The sequence below is a fragment of the Carcharodon carcharias genome, chromosome 9 (genome assembly GCF_017639515.1).
Source record: "Carcharodon carcharias isolate sCarCar2 chromosome 9, sCarCar2.pri, whole genome shotgun sequence".
NCBI classification, from domain to species: Eukaryota; Metazoa; Chordata; class Chondrichthyes; order Lamniformes; family Lamnidae; genus Carcharodon; species Carcharodon carcharias.
In genome coordinates, this window is record NC_054475.1 from 26,640,340 (window position 1) to 26,663,644 (window position 23,305).

General features: G+C 41.2%; 1 protein-coding gene across 1 annotated transcript in view; it reads left to right on the plus strand.

Moving 5' to 3' along the window:
- LOC121282394 (cadherin EGF LAG seven-pass G-type receptor 2-like) overlaps positions 1–23,305 on the plus strand; it is a 324,339-nt gene that overhangs the window by 202,966 nt on the left and 98,068 nt on the right. Inside the window, exons 6-8 of the mRNA XM_041196114.1 lie at positions 16,082–16,239; positions 18,070–18,233; positions 18,751–18,876. Coding sequence (XP_041052048.1) covers positions 16,082–16,239; positions 18,070–18,233; positions 18,751–18,876 — 448 coding nt within the window. The remainder of the gene's footprint in view (positions 1–16,081; positions 16,240–18,069; positions 18,234–18,750; positions 18,877–23,305) is intronic.

Genomic DNA, 23,305 nt, shown 5'->3' on the forward strand with positions numbered 1-23,305 from the left:
GCACTGTGGCAGCAACAATGCTGCAGTTTGGGTTTTGTATTCACTTGTGGCCCAATTAATTTAACTCTTGCTGCTGATGTATGTAACACCCAAAGAGTGTTAACCACACGCTATACTACAAGGTCACCACCTTTACATAATATTGCAGTGCCCTTGGCACACAGTGCTTGAAGCAAAGCAACACATTTTGTGGCTCCAGCAGCTCCTTGTGTTGAAGCTGCGTTGTTAAATGAGGGGTGAAAATGGCTGCAGCAAGAACTTGGCTACAAACTGCACCACTCCAGGATAAAGCTGTGGTATTCCTGGTGCAGGATGTGCTGGAGTGAAGGATTGTCTTTTCTGGGACAGAGGGGACAGCTTCCCCTGTAGATTAACATGAAAGCTGCCTGGGTGGATTTAACTGAAAGAATGAGTGTTCTCTCAACCGTGACCAGACTCCCAGGCCAGATAACATCTCAGGACATTAAGTGTGATTATACTTATGGTCATTTCTACAATGTTCATAGAATTTTACAATATAAAAAGAGACCATCTTGCTCAATCTGGTTGTGCGGGTGCTCTCAAGAGGAGGCGGCTATGCGCCCGTCGAACTGTCAAAGACCTGTTAAGGCCATATTATAAAACAAATTGAAGTAATTATCAACGCTGCCCGTCCAAGCTTAAGGTTGGCGGGCAGACGAAGAGCCCAAGCGGCCTTCGCATTTTTCAGGAAACCTCATCCACGGAGGGATGAGGTTTCCTGAAAGTTTTATTAAATAAATAATTTTTTTTTTTCACAGTTCATAAACATGTCCCAGCTCATGTGACACTGTCACATGAGGGGACATGTCTAAATAATTTGAATCTTTCTTTATTTAAAACTTTCCATATGAACTTAATCTCCCTGAGGCAGCTCCGTGCCTCAGGAAGATTTCTGTGCTCTTTGGCACGCATGTGGAAAGAGCGCAGGCCCCAACTCTCCCTCCTCCCCCCATCTGCACACGTAGCTCTGAGCGCTACCGGCTGTGCGTTGCGCTGGGCGGGCCTTAATTGGCCTGCCCACATAAAACAATCCCTCCTCACCTCCCCTCTGGTTCTTGCCAATAATCTTAAATCTGTCCACCCTTGGAAATAGATCCTCCCATCTGCTCTATCAAAACGCCTCATAATTTTGATCACTACTATTAAATCTCTCTGAACTTCCCCTGTTAGCTTCCCTAGCCTCCACACATAACTGATGTTCCTCATCCAAAGTACCATTCTAACAAATCTTCTTTGCACCTTCAGCAAAGCCTTAATAGCCACCCTAAATCAAGGTGTGCAGAATTGGACAAAATACTCCAGCTGTGATGTAACCAGTGATAAAGGTTGTCTCGCAGTACATCTTAATGGCCTACACTCTGTAGTCTGTGCCACTTACCTCAAAGAAAGCTACCCACAAAGAGTTTGTGATCTCTGTTGGATGGATTTACCTTTCCCAGTGCTAATTTTACTCTGACACCAGGAGGGTCTCCAACACCCAGCAACAGTGACTTCATCAAACAGGCTAAGCAGCCAATCACATTGAAGAATTTTCACAAACAGCAAACCAGGAAGTAAAATGTACTGATTCCCTTCACTTTTAATCATTTTGCAGAGAGCAAAATAAAGATTGGAATATATGCATGGGACTAATTTATGAACTGAAATACTATAAACAAGCTTAAAAAAAAATTAAAAGTTTGAATTTTTTTATAATAGAGAAACCTGACAATTCACAAATATAAAATTAGCTTTTCAGGGCCAGAGAGGTTGTTCAACAATAGTTATAGACTTATGCTGCTAAAAATCCTCAGTCAACAAGGTGTAACTTTTTCAAGAGTCTTTGCAGTGAGACTAATTACGTAAAAATGGAAGCTCACATCAAATCAAGTTATTTCAAAAGATTTCCATCTACCTGGTTTTCACAAGCTCTTATATAAAAACAAAACACTGCGGATGCTGGATATATGAAATAAAAACAGAAAGTACTGAAAAAAAACTCAGCCGGTCTGGTAGCATCTGTGGAGGGAGGAACAGAGTTAACATTTTGAGTCCAATACGACTCTTCTTCAGAACAGATCCTTCTTACTGTAGGCGAGAGCAGGGAATTGCTGACAGCAGCTTCTGGATCTCAACATTTAACTGCGCAAATGCCAAAAGTTGTTGTCAGTTTCAGATCTAATGATGGTCAACGCTAATACTTTCACTGTTACTGCAGCCACAGAATCTGGACCATTAGCCTGTCACTGTAAACTTGCAGGAGTATGATACATTCAGAAGGCACAACAGCTTGGTAGTTAATGGGGTGGGGGGGCGGCGAAGCATCACAACTGAGTCCCACAACCACTTTCCAATAGGAATCATCCTGTGACATCATGCATGCAAAAGTGCATGTTGCCACAGCAACCCAGACTCCCTGTAACACCACCAGCACTGCATACTTTTCCATGCATCAATGTCATAAGGTGTCTTTGAAGACAGATTATTATGGTGACAGGCAAAATAGAAAATATATGGAAACAAACTCTGTCACGGTGGGGTTAGCAACACTGTTATGACATAATTACAAAATGCAAAATCATTGAATAGAAAAGACAAAGTTTGCAGGAACAGAAAAATGGAAGGTAAGAATGATTGTACTGGAGATGCAAAAATAGAATTGTAAGAAAATAAAGTGAGGGGTCAAGAAAAAAAATGACTAGTAAGTAAGATAGTAAAACAGGTAGAAATTAAAGAGAAAGTATAGAAGAACATAAACAGGTATGGAGGGAGAGGCAGGAATGGAATAAGGCAAAATAAACTGATTAAGAGAAAGGCGCATTTTAAATGTATATAATTACTGTTTTCTTTGTAAAGAGGCAAAGTGCAAAATCTTTTGACATTGAGCTTTCTCATGCAGACTACTAACCAAAATACTATAGACAGCATTTGATTAAGTGTTATGCACTTATCTGAATTCATGTCTTCTACATGACACAGTAGACAAAGTTAAATGTGGGTTTATAATAAGTGCTCTGTGATTGCTCACATAAACAATGATAAAAGGTGCAATCTTTATCACCTGAAGGGAATTTTTGAACCGGGGGTTGGCAGGGGAAGGTGGCATGGAAAACATGAAGGTATTCCTCTTCAAGTTTTCCAGCATTATTATGTCATTTAAACTTTGAAAGACCCTTATGAAGCAATTTTTAAAAGACACTTCGTTTTAATCTAAGATTAGAATCAAAGTCCTGTCATTATTTTTTGTTGGCTGACAGGTAAAGAGCTGTCTCTGTCTGAATTACAGTCCAAGACATGATATGATGTTTGATTAAGCTTGTACTGGCCTGCCTGCAATGCATCATTTTCATTACAGAAAGTGTGCTCATAAGATTAGAGACAAGTTATTTTCAATGTGCTGAAAGGCTTTGAATTTAACAGCCAAAAATTGCAAATTGACAAGCAACTTTTCAAGACAGTCAGTCGAAAGACAGAGCGCTGGGGGGAATAGATTGCTTACGTCTTATTAACTCTTGATGTAGGGGATCAAAGAAGAAGGTTTTTATCCTAAATACCCGTAGCTTATTTATTCAAAAACAAAATTTGTATTTTGCCAGCTGAAAATCTGGAGCTTGCATCTCTGAAGATTCAATGGATAGAATTATGTTTTGTGATTCTGACCTGTACAAACAGGGAAGATCTCAGCTTTAGAAGCATTGAAAAACTCGCAGCTAGAAAAGACCATAACCAGGTTTTTCAGCTTCTATACTTCCCAGCCCATGAGTTTCTGCCCATTTAAAATGAACGGGTAGATAATTGCTGACCAGCAAAAGCAGAACTGGAAAATCCCAGCCCGCAAGTCCAGATATTTTTGAACGATTCATTTGCTTTGGTGGCTGTTGGAATCATAGAACATCCAATGATTCAGCTGGCAAATGTCAAAGGTGGAACTGATCTAGACCAAGAAACTCCCAGGTTCATTTCATGGACAGTATTAATTGATTGCAGCCAGGGTGTTGAGATGGATGCTGCAATTTACCTCTGTCTGACCGACGAGAAAAATGTCAGCCGGGGTTTATTGCACCTGATTGCTAGCCAATGATTCCTACAGGAAAGTGGTTGTGGGACTCAGCTTTGATGTCCCCTCACACTCAAACAGCTTGTTGACGTTGGCTGCCTAGATTTATACAGGAAGAACGATCACTTGGATGAGGCACATTAAGGATGACTGGCATGAGGAAATAATACCTCTGCATCTGTCGGTGTATCAGGCAGGGGAGGACCTACAGGACAAACAGGAGACTGGCCGGGATTTTCCGGCCCCATCGGGGACGGGACCCTCCGCGGGTGAGGTGGTGCCCTGGCCAGACGTCCATTGACTTGCAGCGGGACTCGAAGATCGCGGTGGCGGGTGGGTGCAGAAAATCCTGCCCACTGTTTAAGTACTGACACAGCAGCTCCTGGCATGAAAGTTGCACGGTTGATTTAAGAATGAACAATGTTAGTGGTGCCATTCCAGTCACAATCTTGCAGAGGGCTGACGAGCTAGTCACATTACTCTCATTTCAGAGGGTGGGAGTCAGTTTAGAATCAGCCCGCCTTCCTGGAGTCTGAATGGCCTGAACCATGATGAGTCCAAGTGGAAAAAGATAGATATATTCTGCAGCCTGTCAAATAGCATCAGGGTGTTATCTGACTAGTGCCATGAAACTATAACTCAGAGTCAATTAGTTTCCATCAGGCTGGAAGGTGAAATATTAAAAAAGGCGGTTCAGTACAACATTGAGGCTTCCAACTATGAAGATTTGAGTTTTTTTTTTGTTTTGGCCTTTACATGACCCCCATATTAGTGATGAGGGTTATCGCACAACAAGTGATCACATAAGGAGCAGTCACTGGAGGAGTTCTTACTAAACATTTTTATCCATTTTGCACAAGGGCTTTATTAAATTATATCAAAAATTACATCTCAAAATCCTGCACCGTAATGTAGCAGTTTTGAAAATGTTAACAGCCTTTGATTTTCCCCAATATTTCACCAAGGGATCTGCTGCACTGTGTGCTCCAGTGCAACATCACCCAACCTGACAGCATAGAGTTAGCAATCCCCCCAAGATTTGGATAGTACCTTAGCCATTTATTTACAGCTTTTTAGAAAGCAGTCATAAATAATACTTTAAAAACTCGTATGTTGGCCCGCATTTAAAGCACCATTTTTGAAGGCTTTCAATGTTAACCAAGGGAACATTGTGGAGATTGAATCTTATTCTTTTAAGACTGAAAATCTTGATAGCTCAAAATACATTGCTAGTATGTGATCAGAGAAAGTGATGGAAAACATGTTGTGGAGAAAGTTAAAGAATTCCATCACAATCAGTAGATTTAGTAAGGCAGAGTTGGCAAACATTAAGTGTTCCAATAAAAGGGCCTGAACGTATGCCAACAATGATGAGACAAAAAGGTGAAAATCACGTGAATTGATGAAGCCATGGCAACACAGTGGAGTCCAGTATCTCATCCTTGCACAGCTGGATAGGTCGCAGCTGGCTGCCAATCTCCTTTATTTCCCCCCCTTCCTTTTCTTGCCCACAGTTCCTCCGAATAAGTAACAATTGTCCCCTACACATTTCTCTCATGTGACAGAAGCTCATTACCCAGTGCTGATGCCACAATAACGCACTGTCATTGCTATTCTGTGCACAATTGATGCATGAAAGAAGGTTTTCACTCCGTTGCTCTGAGGACTAAATGAAAACAGCAGTCATTTACAATGACAACAGATGGGGCATCCCCCCAAGGCCTCTGTCAACTTGACAAGAACTGTCAACAGGCCCGGGTATCCCACAATTCCAATGATCAGATTAATTAAATCTGTGAAACATTAATATCCTGGTTTAATCCTGAAAGACCCTTTATGGCTTGTAGAATGACTTTCAGAATCAATCCTGATCTTCTAAAACTTGATCTGATATAAAAGTTATGTTTTTTTTTTAAATAAAGATATCTATATGTACAGCTGCTAGAAAATTTCTTGTCAATTGATGTTTAGTACTGATCTGATTGAAAAGATCGGTATCTTTTCTGGGATACTGAGTAAATGGCCTCTTTACATGGAATAATCTTTATTTCAACGATAGCAGTCTCCCCGACGATTGATTAAAATTTAACATGTGAAACTTGTATCAAATTATTTGTGTGGTGAAGGATTTGCTGGAATGACCTTCACTATGAGGTTTTCAGCATCATTGGCCTAGCTTTCATTGCTATCTGCTACAATAAGCAATTTTATAATCAATTAACTTAAAAGCATTACATGCTTGATTTCTTTAAAAATTGTATTTACTTACTGAAACTTTAATGCTTTATTATCCCTCTGAAGTCTGGACTAAAAGTCTTCCTGCCACCATGTCAATTTGCCAACGGCAGGAAGGTTGGCAGATTGACTGCCCCTGCCCCGCTGGGAGTCCAATTGAGCGACTGAAATCTGACATCCTCCTGGTAGTCTCCAGGGGGATGGGATCCTCATTTATGGGCACTCTGTGGCTCATGGAGGACCAACCCCGTGACAATGGCCACCTTTGCGCCAGCCTACTTGCCCTCCCTGCACCACTTGACGGGGCCTTCCTGCCCGGCCTCAGATTCTGCCAAGCCATTGAGGCACCCACTTCCTCCAGCTGCAGCCTCAGTAATAGCCACTGTTGGCTGTCACAGTGCTGAGCAGCCAGCTCTCTGATTGAGGGCAGGCCACCCTTAATTGGATGGTGGCCCTGGCGCCGGCCACTTAATTGGTTTACACTGGCAGTGTGCCTCCTGGGGTCCTGCTGCCTGCTGAAGCGGGGTCACCTCCCACCTTTGGCTCCGATGGGCAAGAATCCTGCAGCTTCCATAAAATCCAGCCACATGTACTTACCTACCGTTTAAAGTTAATTTTATTTGCTCCTTTTGTTTCTCCTACTAGTCATTGCTAGATTTGAATTTCATGGTGGCCCCAAATCATCACAATTTTCATGCATAGATGGGCTAGGATGGAGATGGTGTGTGTTAGTCTATTCGCCTGTGGAAGCCCTAGAATTGTTCATGCACATCTCCTCACCAGACACCTGACAACAGGACACACTGTTGAAGTCATAGAAGGAATTAGCTGTGATTAGTTCCCGAAACTGGCAGTACCAACGAGATTAATAGAGACCTACATGAAGCTACCAGCTACTGAACCATTCGGAATTACTTGGTATCAGTTTGACATTCCTGGAAGTTTTGGTTCACAAGTATTTTGTACTATTTTAGTTCAGTATTTACATTTCATAGCTTCGTTTATAATACAAATGTTGTGAAGGCTGACAATTGCCAACTAGACCAAGGTTTTAACGTATGAGCACATATTTTGCATGCTCCTAAGCAGTATGTTGTGTAATGCGATATTAAACTTTAACCATAATGTCGTACTTGTGGATACAATGATCAAGGAAACTGCATTAGTCAGTAAATCTGATTCAGACAAATCCAAGCTGACATTTACTCAGTGAACTCAAACCACCTGATTTGAAATGGTCACATTTCTGAGTGAAACTCAACGGCGTAAATTGAAAATTGCCTTATCTCCTAATAGTTGGTCTGTATGGAGTCAAAAATGCCTCAGAAATGTAGAATTCAAGACCTTAATTTGGGCTGGAATTTTCTAGCCCCTCACATCTGCAGGATCTTCTGGTGCCAATGTGAACGGAGATTTCAATGACTTGCCGGCCCTGCTGTGGTGGGTGGAGACTGGAGGGTTGGGGGGTGGTGGGAGGTGTGATGGTGGGAGGTGTGGTGGATGGAGACTGGAGGGTGGGGGGGATGCCAGGTGGAGGCTGGAGGGGGAGTGGATGGGCTGCAAAATTCCAGCCTTGATTTCACTCCACTTGTCATGTCTGTGTAGCACATAAATTCCCTTGTGACGAAAGCTCTTGCATTGCTCTTTTGGAAACATTCAAAAGGGAACTGGACAAGTTCCTGGAGGAAATGGAAATCACTGTTCATAAAAGGTAGATGGATGCTGGGTGATCTAATTTGAGAACATGGCCCATCTCCTGAAAATTACCAGAATAAAAAAACAGTAAAAACTGGGGAAAAAAGAGTACTGGTCTGAACTGTTTTTTACCTTCTGGGTGTTCTTGGTCACCTTTAGGGTTCAGAAAGGATCTTGATAGATGTCATTTTTCTCTGAATCAGTCTAGCATTTAAAAAATATTTTTATTTGCCCTTTGAGGAGGTTACATGGCTCCTGATGGTTAAGTTGCACTGAGGATCTAATTGCAGCACAGCTGACTGGGAGCGACTCAATGGACAGGAGAGTTTTTTCTGTCCATCCTTTTTGTATGTTGGAAGTAGTTCATGAGCAGAAATGAATACCGTAGCACACTGACTGCCATGAAAGACTCAATTCCATATTTTTCCTGAGCAATTTTACTTCCTTCCCACATGTGAATGAATGCTTCAGTTTCTTGCTGTGGCACAGTTCTGCAGACACCAATTACCTCTGATATCTTTCCCGTTTGCTTGTTCATGAGTGCGTTTTGACAGTGAATATTGGAAGTCTATTTGACCGCAAATAGGTATCACAGCTGAGCCCAATTCTGTCCTCGTCAGATGCTTATACATGATAGCAGAGGCTGCTAGATAGCAATCATGAGTTGCAATCGTTTTTCCTCATTGTAACCCAGGTTACAAAGTGCCCCTAATGCTGCCTCATATGAGACCAGTTTATTTGAGATTGGACTGGGCAACATAGCTATTCATTAAATGAACTAATGTAGCCAATGGAGAAATGTAGTACTTGAGCTTGAAACACTGGAAAGCACAGTGGATGTTTGAAAATAAGATCTTTAATTTTCTCAGTTTTTGGAGAGAGTGTGAGTGCGTGTGTGTGTGACTAAGGAAGTATTAGTGCATTTAAAATCTCTCCCTTCCCCCTTAGACTTAATTTCTTTGGGTGTTTTCAGTGCAGATAATAAAATGAAAACTTTCTCGGATTATCATTTCCATTCAACTGGTCTTTGTTAAGACTGAAAAACATTTGGTTTTGTTGGTTGCCGTTGGAGGCTGCTAGAGCTGGTGAAAGGATGATCTGATAGTTGAAGAATGCTTTTGTCTGTAGGGGGCCTGGGTAGTGTTGCATGGGGCTGCTAGAGGAAAAAGAAGGACTGGGACAAACAAAGGAGTCTAGAAATGTCTAGGCCTGCAGACTTGGAACTGCTTAAATCCTTCCAGGCTCACGTTGGTAACCCTTGTTCGCTGAAGCTCAGCAGCATGTTTCTTGTTATTGTTAGATGTTTAAAGAGGCACTCTTCGTGATTAAATCTTTGGCAAACGTTTTTATGTTTGTTTACAAGCAAATCATAGACTGCTGTAAATTACATCATCTGCACGTGAATTATTATAGCAGGTCTTCTGCCCCTTCTCTTTCTCTAAAGGAATAAAGGACTTATCAAACACCTTCTTTCATGACGGTAATCATCCTTTAAAAAGCTACACCTGTAAAACTGAAATCCTGCCACCCTTCAAAAAACCTTCCCCATCCCCCATTATGTAATAATGCAACATGGTCATAAACTGGATGTGGTTTCAAAATGTTCTTCAAGGTGTCTTTAGATTGCCCAGTTATTGCCTTAACACAGTAATACTTCTGTGCATCACTTTCTTTGTACATTTAAGCTGAAAGCCTGGCGTTCTGGGGTCCGCTGTGAAATACGGATTTCCAGATGCTATATTAGTGGAAATGTCTCCCTGCATTTGTTTCACTGAACCTAGCTGATGAAACCCAATGGGACATTGGAAGTGCAGCCAAAGTAAGGAAATCCAGTCAGCTGAACTCCCATATTATAAAGGCATTGTTAAGCAACAGCACGGTGTTGGGGCTGAAGCACAGTGTGTGATTGAGTAGGGGTTTGTCTCCGTGATTATGCACGTGTTAAGCTCCTTGACTGTGCTGCAGAGTAAGGTAGAGGTATTTCAGGGTTCTTCTTTCCTATGGGGAGGAAAACTATGTTAGATAAGTCACCTCAAACTTCTATTGTCTATCTCCTGGTGTGTGGCATTGAAAGAGCACTGGAGTTGAGGTCAGAGAACTGCAATACATGTAAGCGAAAGAATGAATTGTGCAAATCTGATAAGACTTATATTCCCAGTTAACCGAATGTACTGTGCATTGTTATACTTAACAAATTGCTTAGATCCAAAAAGATAAAAATATAGAGAGTTATTGGTCCAGTGTTACACATGGCTGATCACACTGTAAGAAAGTAAGAAAGCATTAGACTTATAATCCAGAGTCTTTAGGCAAAACAGCATTTATAAAGTAAACATTTCAGGATGCCAAATCTCCACCAAAAATGAAAGGACTGGGTATCCTTTCAGCTTGAGTTATTCGTTCTTTGAAAAGAGACAGACATTAGTTTCACCACAGTAACAAAAGAGATGCACACATTAATTTTATCAACGTCCCCACAGGTAATTTCTTTGTTGACATAATTCATATAGTTATATTTTGTATTTTTAGGTGGATTTATTGCATCGTTTGGCCAACTTATTTTTATAAAGGCATTAACCTTTGAAGAAATAACCCGTAGTTCTGTACATGTATCAATTTATAAACATTTTGGGAAAGCTAAGAAGATCATTGGGTAGATGCTGTGCAGACATTGCAAGCCGCAAAGTGAATTCTGTGTAACAAGTGCTAACTGACATTTTATAGTAATTTAAGGCACAGCACTGAACCTGTACTAATAGTCTCAGCTGTACTGGAAAACACTGTTGACTTCTGTCATTTTCACGGTATTTAACCAATTTAATCTGCACTGGACTAGAAATGGGATACACATTTACAAATTCTATTAATGGTGTGTATCCGGATAGTCTTCTGCAACATAAAAAGCATATTTTTTGTTACCTGCTCTGTGGATTATTTAGAAAAAAAATGTGCAAAGGAATAACCAAGGTTATATCAAACCCTTTGCTTAATGTGTATGAAAAGGGGTTACAATACCTTGAAGTAATGCATAGGTGGATAGTTCAATGTTGCCATGTGCACTTACCTAACATGTTGTAGTAAATTAAACAATATTAATAGCAAAATAATGATTTAGGCCTGAATTTGCAGTCCCCTACCAGCAGGTTTGCAGGTGGATGAGAGGGCCTTCCCAGCGCCCTTTACTTGGGCCAGCAAGGCCGAGGACTGCCCGCATGCCCTAGCCCAAATTGAGGCCCTCTAAGTGCCCAATTATTTCTCCACCAGCCCTCAATTTTGAGACTGGTAGAAGGAGTTCTGGGTCAGGGTGGAAGCCCTGCAGATCGCACTGCTTGAGCCTCGGGCAGGAAAGGGGCAGGCGCCTCCCTCAAGGGTCCCCTTTCTACTTTGAGCGACACCTACCCAATATCTGCCCCTCCCCAGTAGGTGCCCATTTCCCGCTCACCCCCAGCGTCTACATCAAGCCCCACTCTCCACGGACCTTACCAATCAGAATCTTTACAGTGGGGAAGGAGGCCATTCAGCCCATCAGGTCTGCACTAGCTCTCTAAAAGAGCATTCTACCCAGTCCAACTTTCCTGCCTTATCCTTGTAACCTTGCACATTCTTCTTTTCAGGTAGCAATCCAATTCTCCTTTGAATACCATGATTGAATCTGCATCCACCAGCCTTCCAGGAAACTCATTCCAAACTCCAACCACCCTCTGGATGAAAAAAATTTTTCCTCACATCTCTATTACTCCTTTTGCCAATTACTTTGAATCTGTGCACTCTAGTTCTTGATGCTTCCTTGAGCGGGAGCAGTTTCTCACTATTTACTCTGTCCATACCCCTCAGGATCTTGAACACGTCTATCAAGTCTCCTGTTAGCCTTTTCTCCAAGGAAAACAGTCCAAACCTCTCAAACCTATCCTCATACCTATAGTTCTTTATCCCTGGAATCATTCTTGTGAACCTCCTCTGTATTCTCTCCAATGCCTTTACATCTTTGCTCAAGTATGGTGCCCAGAACTGGACACAGTACTTCAGATGAGGCCTAAATAATGTCTTTCACAAATTCAACATGACCTCTTTACTCTTGTACTCAATGCCCCTGTTAATAAAGCCTAAGATACTAGATGCTTCATTAACTGCTCTCTCAACATGCTCTGTCATCTTCAGTGACTTATGTAAATATACACCAAGATCCCTCTGTTCCTGCACCTCCTTTAGAGTTTCTTCCTTTATTTTATACTGTCTCTCCATATCCTTCCTGCCAAAATAAATCACCTCACACTTCTCTGCATTGAACTTCATCTGCCACTTGCCTGCCCAATCTACCAACATGTCTAAGGCCTTTTGAATTTCACGACTATCCTCTGCAGTTGACAATGTTTCCAATCTTTGTATCATCTGCAAATTTTGAAATCATGCCCAGAACACCACAGTCTAGGTCATTAATACACATCAGAAAGAGCCAGGGTCCCAACATTGACCCCCTGGGAACTCCACTACAAACCTTCCTCCAATCTCGAAAACAACTATTTATCCCTCTATTTCCTATCTCTCAGCCAATTTCTTATCCAAGTGTTTACTTTCCTTTTTATTCCATGAGCTAGAATTTTGCTCACAAGTCTATTGCATGGCACTGTATTAAATGCCTTTTGAGAACCCATATACATCACATCAACAGCATTGTCATTATCAGCCTTCTCTATTACCTCTTCAAAAAACTCCAACGAGTTAATTAAACATGATTTTCCTTTAATTAACACTCCTTTGAGCGTTAAATGGCTGCGGGGTTGATCAGCGGGAACGTGTTCCCTATCGACTCTTTGGGTGGCAGGGTGAGAAATGCTGCCATCCAAAAAATCCTACCCCAAATAACACAGTGCATTGACGTTTTGGTCCATTGTGATAAAAGGTGGTATGACATAGGTTTGTACGAATGATTTCCCATGTGATGAGTTGCTAATACCTGGGTATCGAGAAAAGGAAAAAATTGAGCAAAAGCTGAATTATGCCACTGTTGTTTATATCCTAGGAATCAGCTGTAGAGTACGGTTAGCAAGAGTTTTAAATGGGCAGCCCATCTTCCCAATGGTCTGTCATACATGGTCAAGCTTAGGTGAGCAGGAAAACAAAACTAAAAAAATACATGTCATACAAGATAAAATTCATTTCATTACATTCAATATATATGTTGGGAAAGGTAGCATGATATTTTAGGCATGAATTAGTTGATGGATGATAAAATCGCTAAATTTATAAGTTTCTGTTGTTAGAGTGCTTGGGATGGCCTGAAGCAGAATTCAAAGTCTAAAGTGGTTTTTATACTTATTTTATGAAATTCCAATTTGAAGTAAATTCCACAAATGTCACATATCTGTTAGTGTAACAAAGTTTGAGCTCTGTGGTTGTTTGGATAAATAAGCATTGTTTCCTACTCAAGTTTAAAATCCTTATGTTTATTTTCAAATCATGGCCTTGTCCCTCCTTGTTTCTATAACCTTCTCCAGCCCTATAACCATCCAAGATCTCTGCGGTACTTCAATTCTGACATCTTGCACAATGTTGATTTTCATCACTATTTTCATGGCAGTTGTGCCTCTAGCTGCCTCGCGACTAAGTTCTGGAATTCCTGCCCTTAACTTCTTCATCTCTTTACTACTTTCTCCTTTTAAGATGCTCCTTAAAACCTACCTTCTTCGATCAGATTTTTGGTTACCTGTTCTAATATCTCATTATGTACCTCAGTGTCAACATTTGTTTGAAAACACTTCTGTGAAATACTTTGATAACATTTGACTACTTTAAAGGTGCCAAATTAATATCAGGTGTTGTTGTTGATGTATACCAATTACTTGCACTCACTTTTTCTCTTATAGCTGTGAGGTTTACATCAACCCACTGTGGAGTAGGAACTGACGTCTTCCACTACCCTAGCCAAGTGCAGCACAGAGCACAGCCAGGCCCCATTCACACAAACACAATAAATGATACAAATGTTGGCTTCCTGTCTCATGAAATGAGCCAAATGAACTGCACAGAGATATGCAGAAAGCAAAGGAAATGTTGAGAGAATACAGTATGAAATAGAAAGATTGAGAGAAGAGAGACAGAAAATAGAAGTTTCAATATTTCCACTAGCTCCAGTCCCCAGCACCTGTTAAAAGGTTTATTCAAAACAGGCAGTACAATTATAATGGTTACAGTGATACCATTATAAGAGATTCACTTTTAATCATATGGAGTTAGGGCAGAGCTCCCACTTCAGCATTATCTCTTAGCCCTTGTCTGATGAAAGTCATTACTGGAAGACTGCAGGACCAGCAGGAAGGGATGGAACTCTTGAGGCCAGGAATGAGGCCTAGAGCTATGAAGACAGGCACGGCAGGTTCTTGGCTAAGGAAATGAATGGGAAACTGTCATGGCAATTGTCTGCAACAAAATTACTTTGTTTTTATGGCTGAACAAATCAGAAAAGAAAAGATGGAAATAATAATAGTCGGTTGGCAGTACAGAACTTGAACATTACTGAAAAGAGAGACATGTTGCCAAATGTTTTCATCTTCACTCATCAGGACAAATGCAAGAATGCCAAATTTCAAATGATCACAACAGTGTATACTACAGGAGAAAAGGGTGCTGATTGGTTGGCAAGCTGACGCTGACTGGTCAAGGCATTGCCATGGAGAAAGCAATGGGATCTATAGGCTCCCAAGCTCCTCGGTAATTCGAAAAAGGCACAAGGCTTTAACATATTCCTTTTGTTTGCAGAGAACAGGTCCTTTAAATTTAAGATAATCAGTCGAACTCAAAACGTGGCTCCTTCATGCTTGCTAGAAGCAACATACATTCATACACAGCACCCGTTGTCTGCAAACAAAAGGAATATGTTCGAGCCTTGCACCTTTTTTGAATTACCAAGGAGCTTGGGGAGCCTATAGTTCCCTGTTACTTTCTCCATGGCAACTCCTCAACTAGCAAGAACTTGCCAACCATAAAGCACCCTTTTCTCCTATAGTGTAAATTGTTGTGACCATTTGAAATTTGGCATTCCTGCATTTGTCCTGATGAGTGCAAGACTAAAAGCTTCAACAATGAGTCCTGCTTTTCGGCAATATTCTATAACTATTTTGCTGGCTCTGGATTGATCCCTGATTCTGGGACCAGACTCATCAAAGAGACACTAGATTCTTCCACACATTTCTGAAATAATCCTTTCCTATATTCTACAACACAAAGCCTTTCATATACGTTTCTCCTGTTTGTTTTTTTTTATAACTTCCTCCTTATTACATTAGCAGGATTATTTCGTGTTCGCTTGCATAAATGATATCCCTTACATATTGTTCCACACATCTTTGAATCTTCTGTTGCAAGTTAAATCTGTTGGGACAAGTTAAGATGTATGTTAAAACCCAAAAACTCTTTGATTTTTTGACAATTAGCTGGTTTTCTGTACTGAGATGGTTTTCTCTTGTGGTGTTACAAGTCCATTAACTCAGCTGAGATCACCAAACACGTTTCACTTGAGAGTTTAAGTGTCTGTTTCATTGGATAGTTACGAGCCAGATTCAGAGTCCTGTCTTAGAAAGTGAAGCTGGTGTCTTAGACCGATGTTTAAGAACAGGATTATTCTTTTAATTTTCATTAATTAATTGCATGCAATTGGTGCACTACATTATGGGAAGACATTTCAGTCATAGCAAAAGTTGAATGTGACATGGCACCCTTCTCCTTGTTTCTGGGATCTATCCAAGCATACTTTGTAAAGCAGAGTTTTATTTGGCTAACTTATTTTTAAATTATGTTGAAGTAACCATTAAATATTAAGAGCTCCATCAATTTTGTGCACTAAAATACTAAATTACAGGACATGTTTCTGCATTTCTCTTCTCTACGGGCCAGATTTTGCTGATGCGCAGCTTCTTGGAGGCAATGGACATAAATTTTTACAAAACTAATGGCAGTGGAGTGCCAAATGGCCAGCAACTTGTAGCAATTCGCAATTCACATAATATCTCATCCTTGTCATACATTTCTCACCAACTTGCACCTTAATCATGACATGCAAAATCTACTACAAAGTATATTTGTTTTTTCTCTCTACAGCCAGTTATTGGGAAGTCAGGTGTTCCTCAAGGACCTTCTGAGCAAAAGGTTGCTGTGGTTACTGTTGATGACTGTGATACTTCTGTTGCATTGCGCTTTGGCAGCTTCATTGGGAATTATTCCTGTTCAGCTCAAGGTACTCAGTCTGGATCAAAAAAGTAAGTTTTTTTTTAAATAAAAGAAATTAACTCATGAGAATTATTCCTTTAGTATTATAGATGACTAGTTTTTTTTTAAGCTACTTTTTCTACCCCAATGGCTCAGTGAGTGCAGTGAACTGTAGAGAAAGTTCCCACCTTAGTCAAAAGCAACAGCTACATGCACTTCTATAGCACCTTACCTAGGAAAATATCCTAAAAGACTTCACAGAGGTGTAAGAAAAACAGACACAGATCCAAAGCAGGGAGATTTAAGAGGGGTGACCAAAAGCTTGATTTAAGAAATGTGCTTTGAAGTGTCTGAAAGGAGGGAAGGGAGCTGGAGAAGAAGGAGGATTAAGCAAGTGGGCTTTAGGTAACTAAAATCATAGCTTCTAATGGTGAGACAAAGAAATGGGGTTCACAGGAGGCCAGAGGCACAGAAACTTGCAGAGAATAAACACATTGCTCGCTGTAGCTCTAAGCTTGACTGACTGGAAGGTCCAAAGATTGAATTAGCACTGAGGAAAAACATAAAGAGAAAAGAAACATAAAGCCTGATATTTACAACTTGTGTTGTTTTGATGCTAGTGATAACCACCATCAGCATTAATATAAAATATATTGGTAAATCCAAGCTCAAGTCTTCATAGTCAAGCAATTACTAGTGTGCTCCAGACTATCCTTAAGCAATGCTATGGAATTTCCACCATTGTACAATGTGAAACTTGTCGACTGTATGGTTATGTGTATTTTGACATCTACCAGATGAAATCATCAGTAAATATGACTAACTGCCAGTTGTTTTCTTTAATTCTATCTTTGCCACAAAGTAAGGGGGGGGGGGTGCCAAAAATATATCATCCTGCCACACTTCTTCAGACTCATTGCATCATTTTTAATTTCATTCCACTCAATACTGCACTTGGATCACAATTAAATTGGAGTTATTTCTAATCCCAGCATGTTCTACTAAATTAACCACCCGCATGTATCTCAGGTACTTGGAGTATGTGTTTGTTTTGGCTATGTTCACTTGGAGGCCACATCAAGTGTATTTTTTTCTGTTAATGTGACTGGAGTAAAGAAATCAACGCAAAGGAGAATGATTACATGAATCCTGCAAATATTTTATTGCTTTTTTTTTTGTCCCGTTCCCTTCTGCCCTTTCCAAAGATTGGGGGGGGGGTGGGCACTGCCAGTTAAGTTACTGCATCAGTTTGTGTTGGCTGTGCCTGTCAGGAAGCAATTTGATTGGAGTGAATTACAGCCAAATCCACTCAGTGATAGCCACACATTCACACTTTCCAACAGGGGTCACTGAACATCAGCTCTAATTATCCATTGCAATTTTTATTCGCTAAAACTGCATGTATGTCAAGTGTGCATAATGTTTCCTTTGTTAATTGCATTTCATCTCTTTCATGCATAAAATCAGACAACGTTGCTTTATTTTTATTCATGCAGCCTGAATGTTAATGTAAGACCAAATTTGGGGACTCAACACCCAAATTCCGTTATGTCCATTAATCAAGGTTCTACTATAATGTTATGTTTATGGTATGTGATGCCAATTTACATTTGACATTTGCTTCTAATGTAGAATGTGCTCATGTTAAATGAAGACATAAGGGGCCTGTAATGCAAACAATCAGGTTTTCTTTCTGCATTTTGGGACAAAACAATTTCATTAGCACTAATTATTCCTTCAGTCAAAAGTTTGTCTCGCTTTGTTATGTATGGCTTTGCCCACATGTGATAATCTATGAGTTATAACATTCAGCCTATGCATGAATGACCTTGTATCAAGAGAAATAAAGGCTGCTGCTTTCCTCTTGTCTTGTTTCTCAGGTCCCTGGATTTGACAGGTCCTTTGCTTCTTGGTGGAGTTCCAAACCTGCCTGAGGACTTTCCTCTTCAGAACCATGAATTTATGGGATGCATGAAAAACTTGTTTATAGATAACCAGCAAATTGATATGGCTGATTTCATAGCAAATAATGGCACAGTATCAGGTAAGTTAGAGAAACCAATAATGTGTAACACGTTGGTGTTCTCAATGCACTGACCCTTGTACTGATTCTGCCATGAGGGATAAAGCCGCAATCGGAGAAGAAAAGATAAGGGGCGGCATCTCTCTCTGGTCAAGCTAAGAATAATATTGGCAGAGCCCAGGACCAGTGTTCCATCCTTGCTTCCATATAACAAGGAGAAGGTAAAAGATGGGGAAAAATATATTGAAAGACAAAAATAATAATGCCTTGTAATAAAGTAAAATGGAAATGTATATGTTACAGCACACAAACACTAAGACAATTCCAATTATTTTAGTGGTTTACTTTTAAAAATATAAATCGTCCTGAGGAAGGAGAAATTATCTTCCTTCATTTCTGGAATGAAAAGGATTACCATTTGCCCTGCCCTTGAAGAACTAACTTAATTCTCAGTTCTGAAATTAAGGAGTGGCTGACACTGTATTTTACAATACATGTGTCTGTAATATGGGATGTACATCATTTTTTTCTTCTGTAGGGTGCTCTGCAAAGTGGAATTTCTGTGATTCAAATACATGCAAGAATGGAGGGACTTGTGTGAACAGATGGGAGACCTTCAGTTGTGAGTGTCCCTTGGGCTTTGGAGGCAAGAACTGTGAGCAAGGTATGGACAAACATGCATAACCCAGCCAGCATATTTATCAAAATTCTCATTTCAGTTAAAAAAAAATTACCTGAACTTTTTTATTTGTTGGCAGTAGTCCCATTTAGCAGCCTTTCTCTGAGTGTAGGGTTTGATCTTGCTTCCTGCTGAACAGATTCTGACTTCTCTCTTGACATTCAAGTCAAAATATATCACCATACTCTCAACATTATCTAATATGGGTTCTTTTGGGCAGGAATAAGAGGATGGGAGGAGAACTGAATCATTCAGTTGAGGTATAAAAACAGGCAGAGATAGTGAAAGCTAGATTGCGAGAAAATGCAGGAAATTTGTTTCTGGTAGTTTTCAAAAGGAAATTGTTAAAAGGAATTAAATGACCAACATGAAAGAGCTACAAACTTTTGCGACTTTCATTATATAGGCCTGGATTTTCACCATGACTGAGAGCCTCTCCGCCGTGGCTAAAATGGCAAAAGTGCCTGAAAATCCTAAATCCCACCCCCAACCATGGCACTTTCTATTTTCGTGGGAAGGGGGTTGTTTGCGTTTCACGCACACGTGGTTCATGGAGGCAGCTGGCCATTTATATCATCAGCTGCCTCCACTGAAATCATATATTTGTATCCCAGGAGTGTGAAACTTGAAGCATGTGGAGTAAACCTGATAAGAGCAGGTCTGAACTTTGTGCATTTGTTTGGATACCCCTTTGGAAAGGTAAGGTACCCCTGTGGAATTAGCTTTAAACTTGTCTTCACTGCCCCAGAATTAGCACAAAATCAATTCCAACTGTCTTCGCTTAACCCAAGGGAGTAGGAGGGTGGGGCTGCTGGTCTCACAGAACAATATTTTTTTGCCTGTATTAGGGTCTGGTACATGCAGGGTTAATGTGAAACTGAGTTCAGTACTGCCCACACAGTGATGTAAGATGGCACATGACAGAGCAGGAACCTCCTACTCCCTTGGGTTAAGGGAAGACATTGGAATTGATTTTGTGCTAATTCCGGGGCAGTGAAGACAAGTTTAAAGCTAATTCTACAGGGGTACCTTACCTCTCCAAAGGGGTATCGAAACAGAAATGTGCAAGGACCTAGGATGGAGACGCCATACCTCTACTTTCTACTGTATATCTGTAGATAGTTATGAGTTGTTAATAAAGACTTGCTGTTAATATACTCAAGACTACAAAGCCTACTTCATGGTATCCAAAGCAGGACTCTTCACTGGTGGTGACCCCTGCACCCAGGTGCAAGGAAGAACTTTGTGCTAGAGAAGGGCACATTGCACTTTATGCAAAGAAACATAGAAGATGGGCATTACCCTCACACATAGAGGCCATAGAGACTAGTCACTGTGAGCAACTGGTGGCCAGAGTGAGGGCCGAAGGTCAGGAAGGAGAGGCTGCTGTCTGCACACCATAAAGAAGGAGAAGGAGAGGGAAGACAAGCAGGTATTACCTTGAAGGAAGGGCGTACGGAACTAAGACATCTTACCTCAATATGATGGAGAATCACTGCCGAAGGCAACTGAGGTTAAGCCATGAGGTGGTGACAGACGTATGTCAGATGGTCCAACGTCAACTGGAACCACAATCTGTTGTCTCCCATGCCCTGCCTGTGGCTCTGAAGTTAATTATTGCTCTCAACTTCTGTGCCTCAGGCTCTTTCCAGGGTTCATCAGAAGACCTGTCTGGTATAACCCAGTCAGCAGCACACAGCTGCATTAAGGCAGTAACTAGTACTTGTATGGGGTTCACATTAATTTCCTTACACTTTTAGTGTCTTAGATGCAGAGAGCCAGGATCTTTGCCCAATTAACAGGCTTCCCTCAGGTGCAGGGTATTATTGATTGCATCATATTGCATAAAGGCCCGAACTCAGCATGTGGACATCTTTGTCAATCACAAGTCCTTCCACTGAATCCATGTCCAGGTGGTTTGTGACCACAACAAGGTCTTGCTTCATGTATGCACAGTGTTGCCTGGCAGCTGCCATGACTCCTTCATACCAAGGAGTTCATAATTCCCTCAGCTATTTCAGCCGCCAATGCAGATCCGTGGTTGTCTTCTAAGGGACAAGGGCTATCCTTATAGCCTTAAGAACTTGGCTGATGACGCCCTTTAGGAACCCTCAAGCTGAGGCAGAGCGCAGCTACAACAGCAGCCATGTCGCCTGCAGGAGTACCATTGAGTAGGCCATTGGTATTTTAAAGATGTGCTTCAGGTGCCCTGAGCTCTCAGGTGGAGTTCTGCAAATATGCCCCAGCAAGGCTATCCAGAATAGTAGTGGTGCGCTGCATACTGCACAACATTGTGCAGTAAAGGGACCAAGAAATTTATGACTGCGAGGCCATGGGCAGAACTCCAACTTCTGAGGAGGAGAAAAATGATGATGAGTTGGAAGCCCATGTACATTCCAAAACAGAAAAGGATAAGGAGGCCACCAATAGCAGAGCAGCTAAGAGGCACAGTTATGTAGCCATGACAGGACTGGACAGGAGGGGATCCTTGTGCAAAATAGATTATCATTCAATCCTCTAATATTAATATTGCCATCAGCCAGTCCCTGGTGATATACTCACACCTAAAGAACCTTGTAAATTGACTCCACAATTACTCAATGGACTGCGCATCCCCCACAAGGGAGTGGGATGACAAGTTCAGGAAATCAGGATGTGGAACTGGTTTGGGTAGAGATGAGAAATGGTAAAGGCAAGAAGTCACTTGTGGAAGTTGTGCACAGACCCCCTAACAGTAACCATATGGTGGGGTGGAGCATAAGGGAAGAAATAAATAGAGCTTGTCAGAAAGGCATGGCGATAATCATGGGAGATTTTAGTTTACATATAGGGAAGAATTTTCCCCCCGCCAGGGGATAAGTGCAGGAGTGGGTGCAGGTGGGTGTGCCTCCAATCGGCACCCCAATATGGGCATGCCGCCATTTTACATGGGCGGGCCAATTAAGGCCCGCACAGCATGACATCCACCGGGAAACACTATGCACTCCCTGTGCGGGTTGTGGGGGGAGGGGGGTGATCCCTCAGCCACGAGTGTGCTCTTTCGCACATGCACACGAAAGAGTGCACTCACCTGCCTGAGGCTAAGTGCTGCCTCAGGGAGATTGATGCCAAATTTAAGAATGGTGAAGGTACAAAAATAAAATCTCCCTGACATGTCCCCTCATGTGACACTGTCGCATGAGTTGGGACATGTCTGTCACTTTAAAGCATACATTTATTAAAATTTTAAAAACCTCATCCCGCCCATGGATGAGGTTGGACGGGCAGGTCCATTAATTATCTCAATTACTTTTTAAATGGCCTCAATAGGACGTTGACAGGTCAGTGGGTGCACAGCTCATTCAGCTGCGCCCCCGCCGACCTGAAAATTGAAATGATGCGGGGTGACATCCGGAGTTCCGCCCCTGCTTGCCGACCTAAAGATCCTGGCCTTAGACTGGAAAAGTCAGATGGACAAAGATAGCCTAGATGTTTTTTACCTTGAATGTTTTTGGGATAAACAGCATGTTCTGGTGCCAACCAGAGAACAGGCTATATTAGACCCAGTATTATGCAATGAGATGGGAGTAATTAATGATCTCATAGTGAAGGCGCCCCTAAGTAGCAGGGACCATAATGTGATTGAATTTTACATTCAGTTTGAGGGAGAGAGGAGTGGGTCTGAGACTATATTTTAAAACTTAAATAAAGGCAATTATGAGGGCATGAAAGTTGAGCTGGCTAAAGTGAATTGGCAAGTTAGGTTAAGGGATAGGTCAATAGAGATGCAATGGCTAATATCTAAGGGGATATTTCAGAATGCACAGAATAGATACATTCCAATGAGTAAGAATAAGTCCAAGGGACGGTCACACCATCGTGGTTAATTAGAACAGTTAAATATAGTGTCAAAGTTAAAGAAAAAGCATATAATTGTGCAAAGCCAGGTGGCATGGTAGATGGTTGGACAGAATATAAGGAACAGCAAAGGATGACTAAAAAACTAATAAGGAGGGAAAAATTAGAGTACAAGAGAAAGCTAGCCAGAAATATAAAAACCGATGGTAAGAGTAGCAGAGGTGGATAGATTTTTGGTAAGAAGGGGGTGGTAGGTCACCGGGGATAGGTGGAATGCAGATTTAAAGTTACTATCAGATCAGCCATGAACTTATTAAATAGTGGAGCGGGCTCGAGGGGCTGAATGGCCTACTCTTGTTCCATGTTCATATGTATGTTCGAATTAACATAAATGAGTTTGACTCAGTCATTTGACTGCAACCATTCATATGACCGCAACCCTCACCATCATAACAATGGGCCTTATCATATTGCAAACACACATGGTAATAAACACACATAGTAACCTGGCCCACTCACATGAACACCAGTGCCTGTAAATGAGGAGCCCATGCTGCCAACTTGTCCATAATCAAAC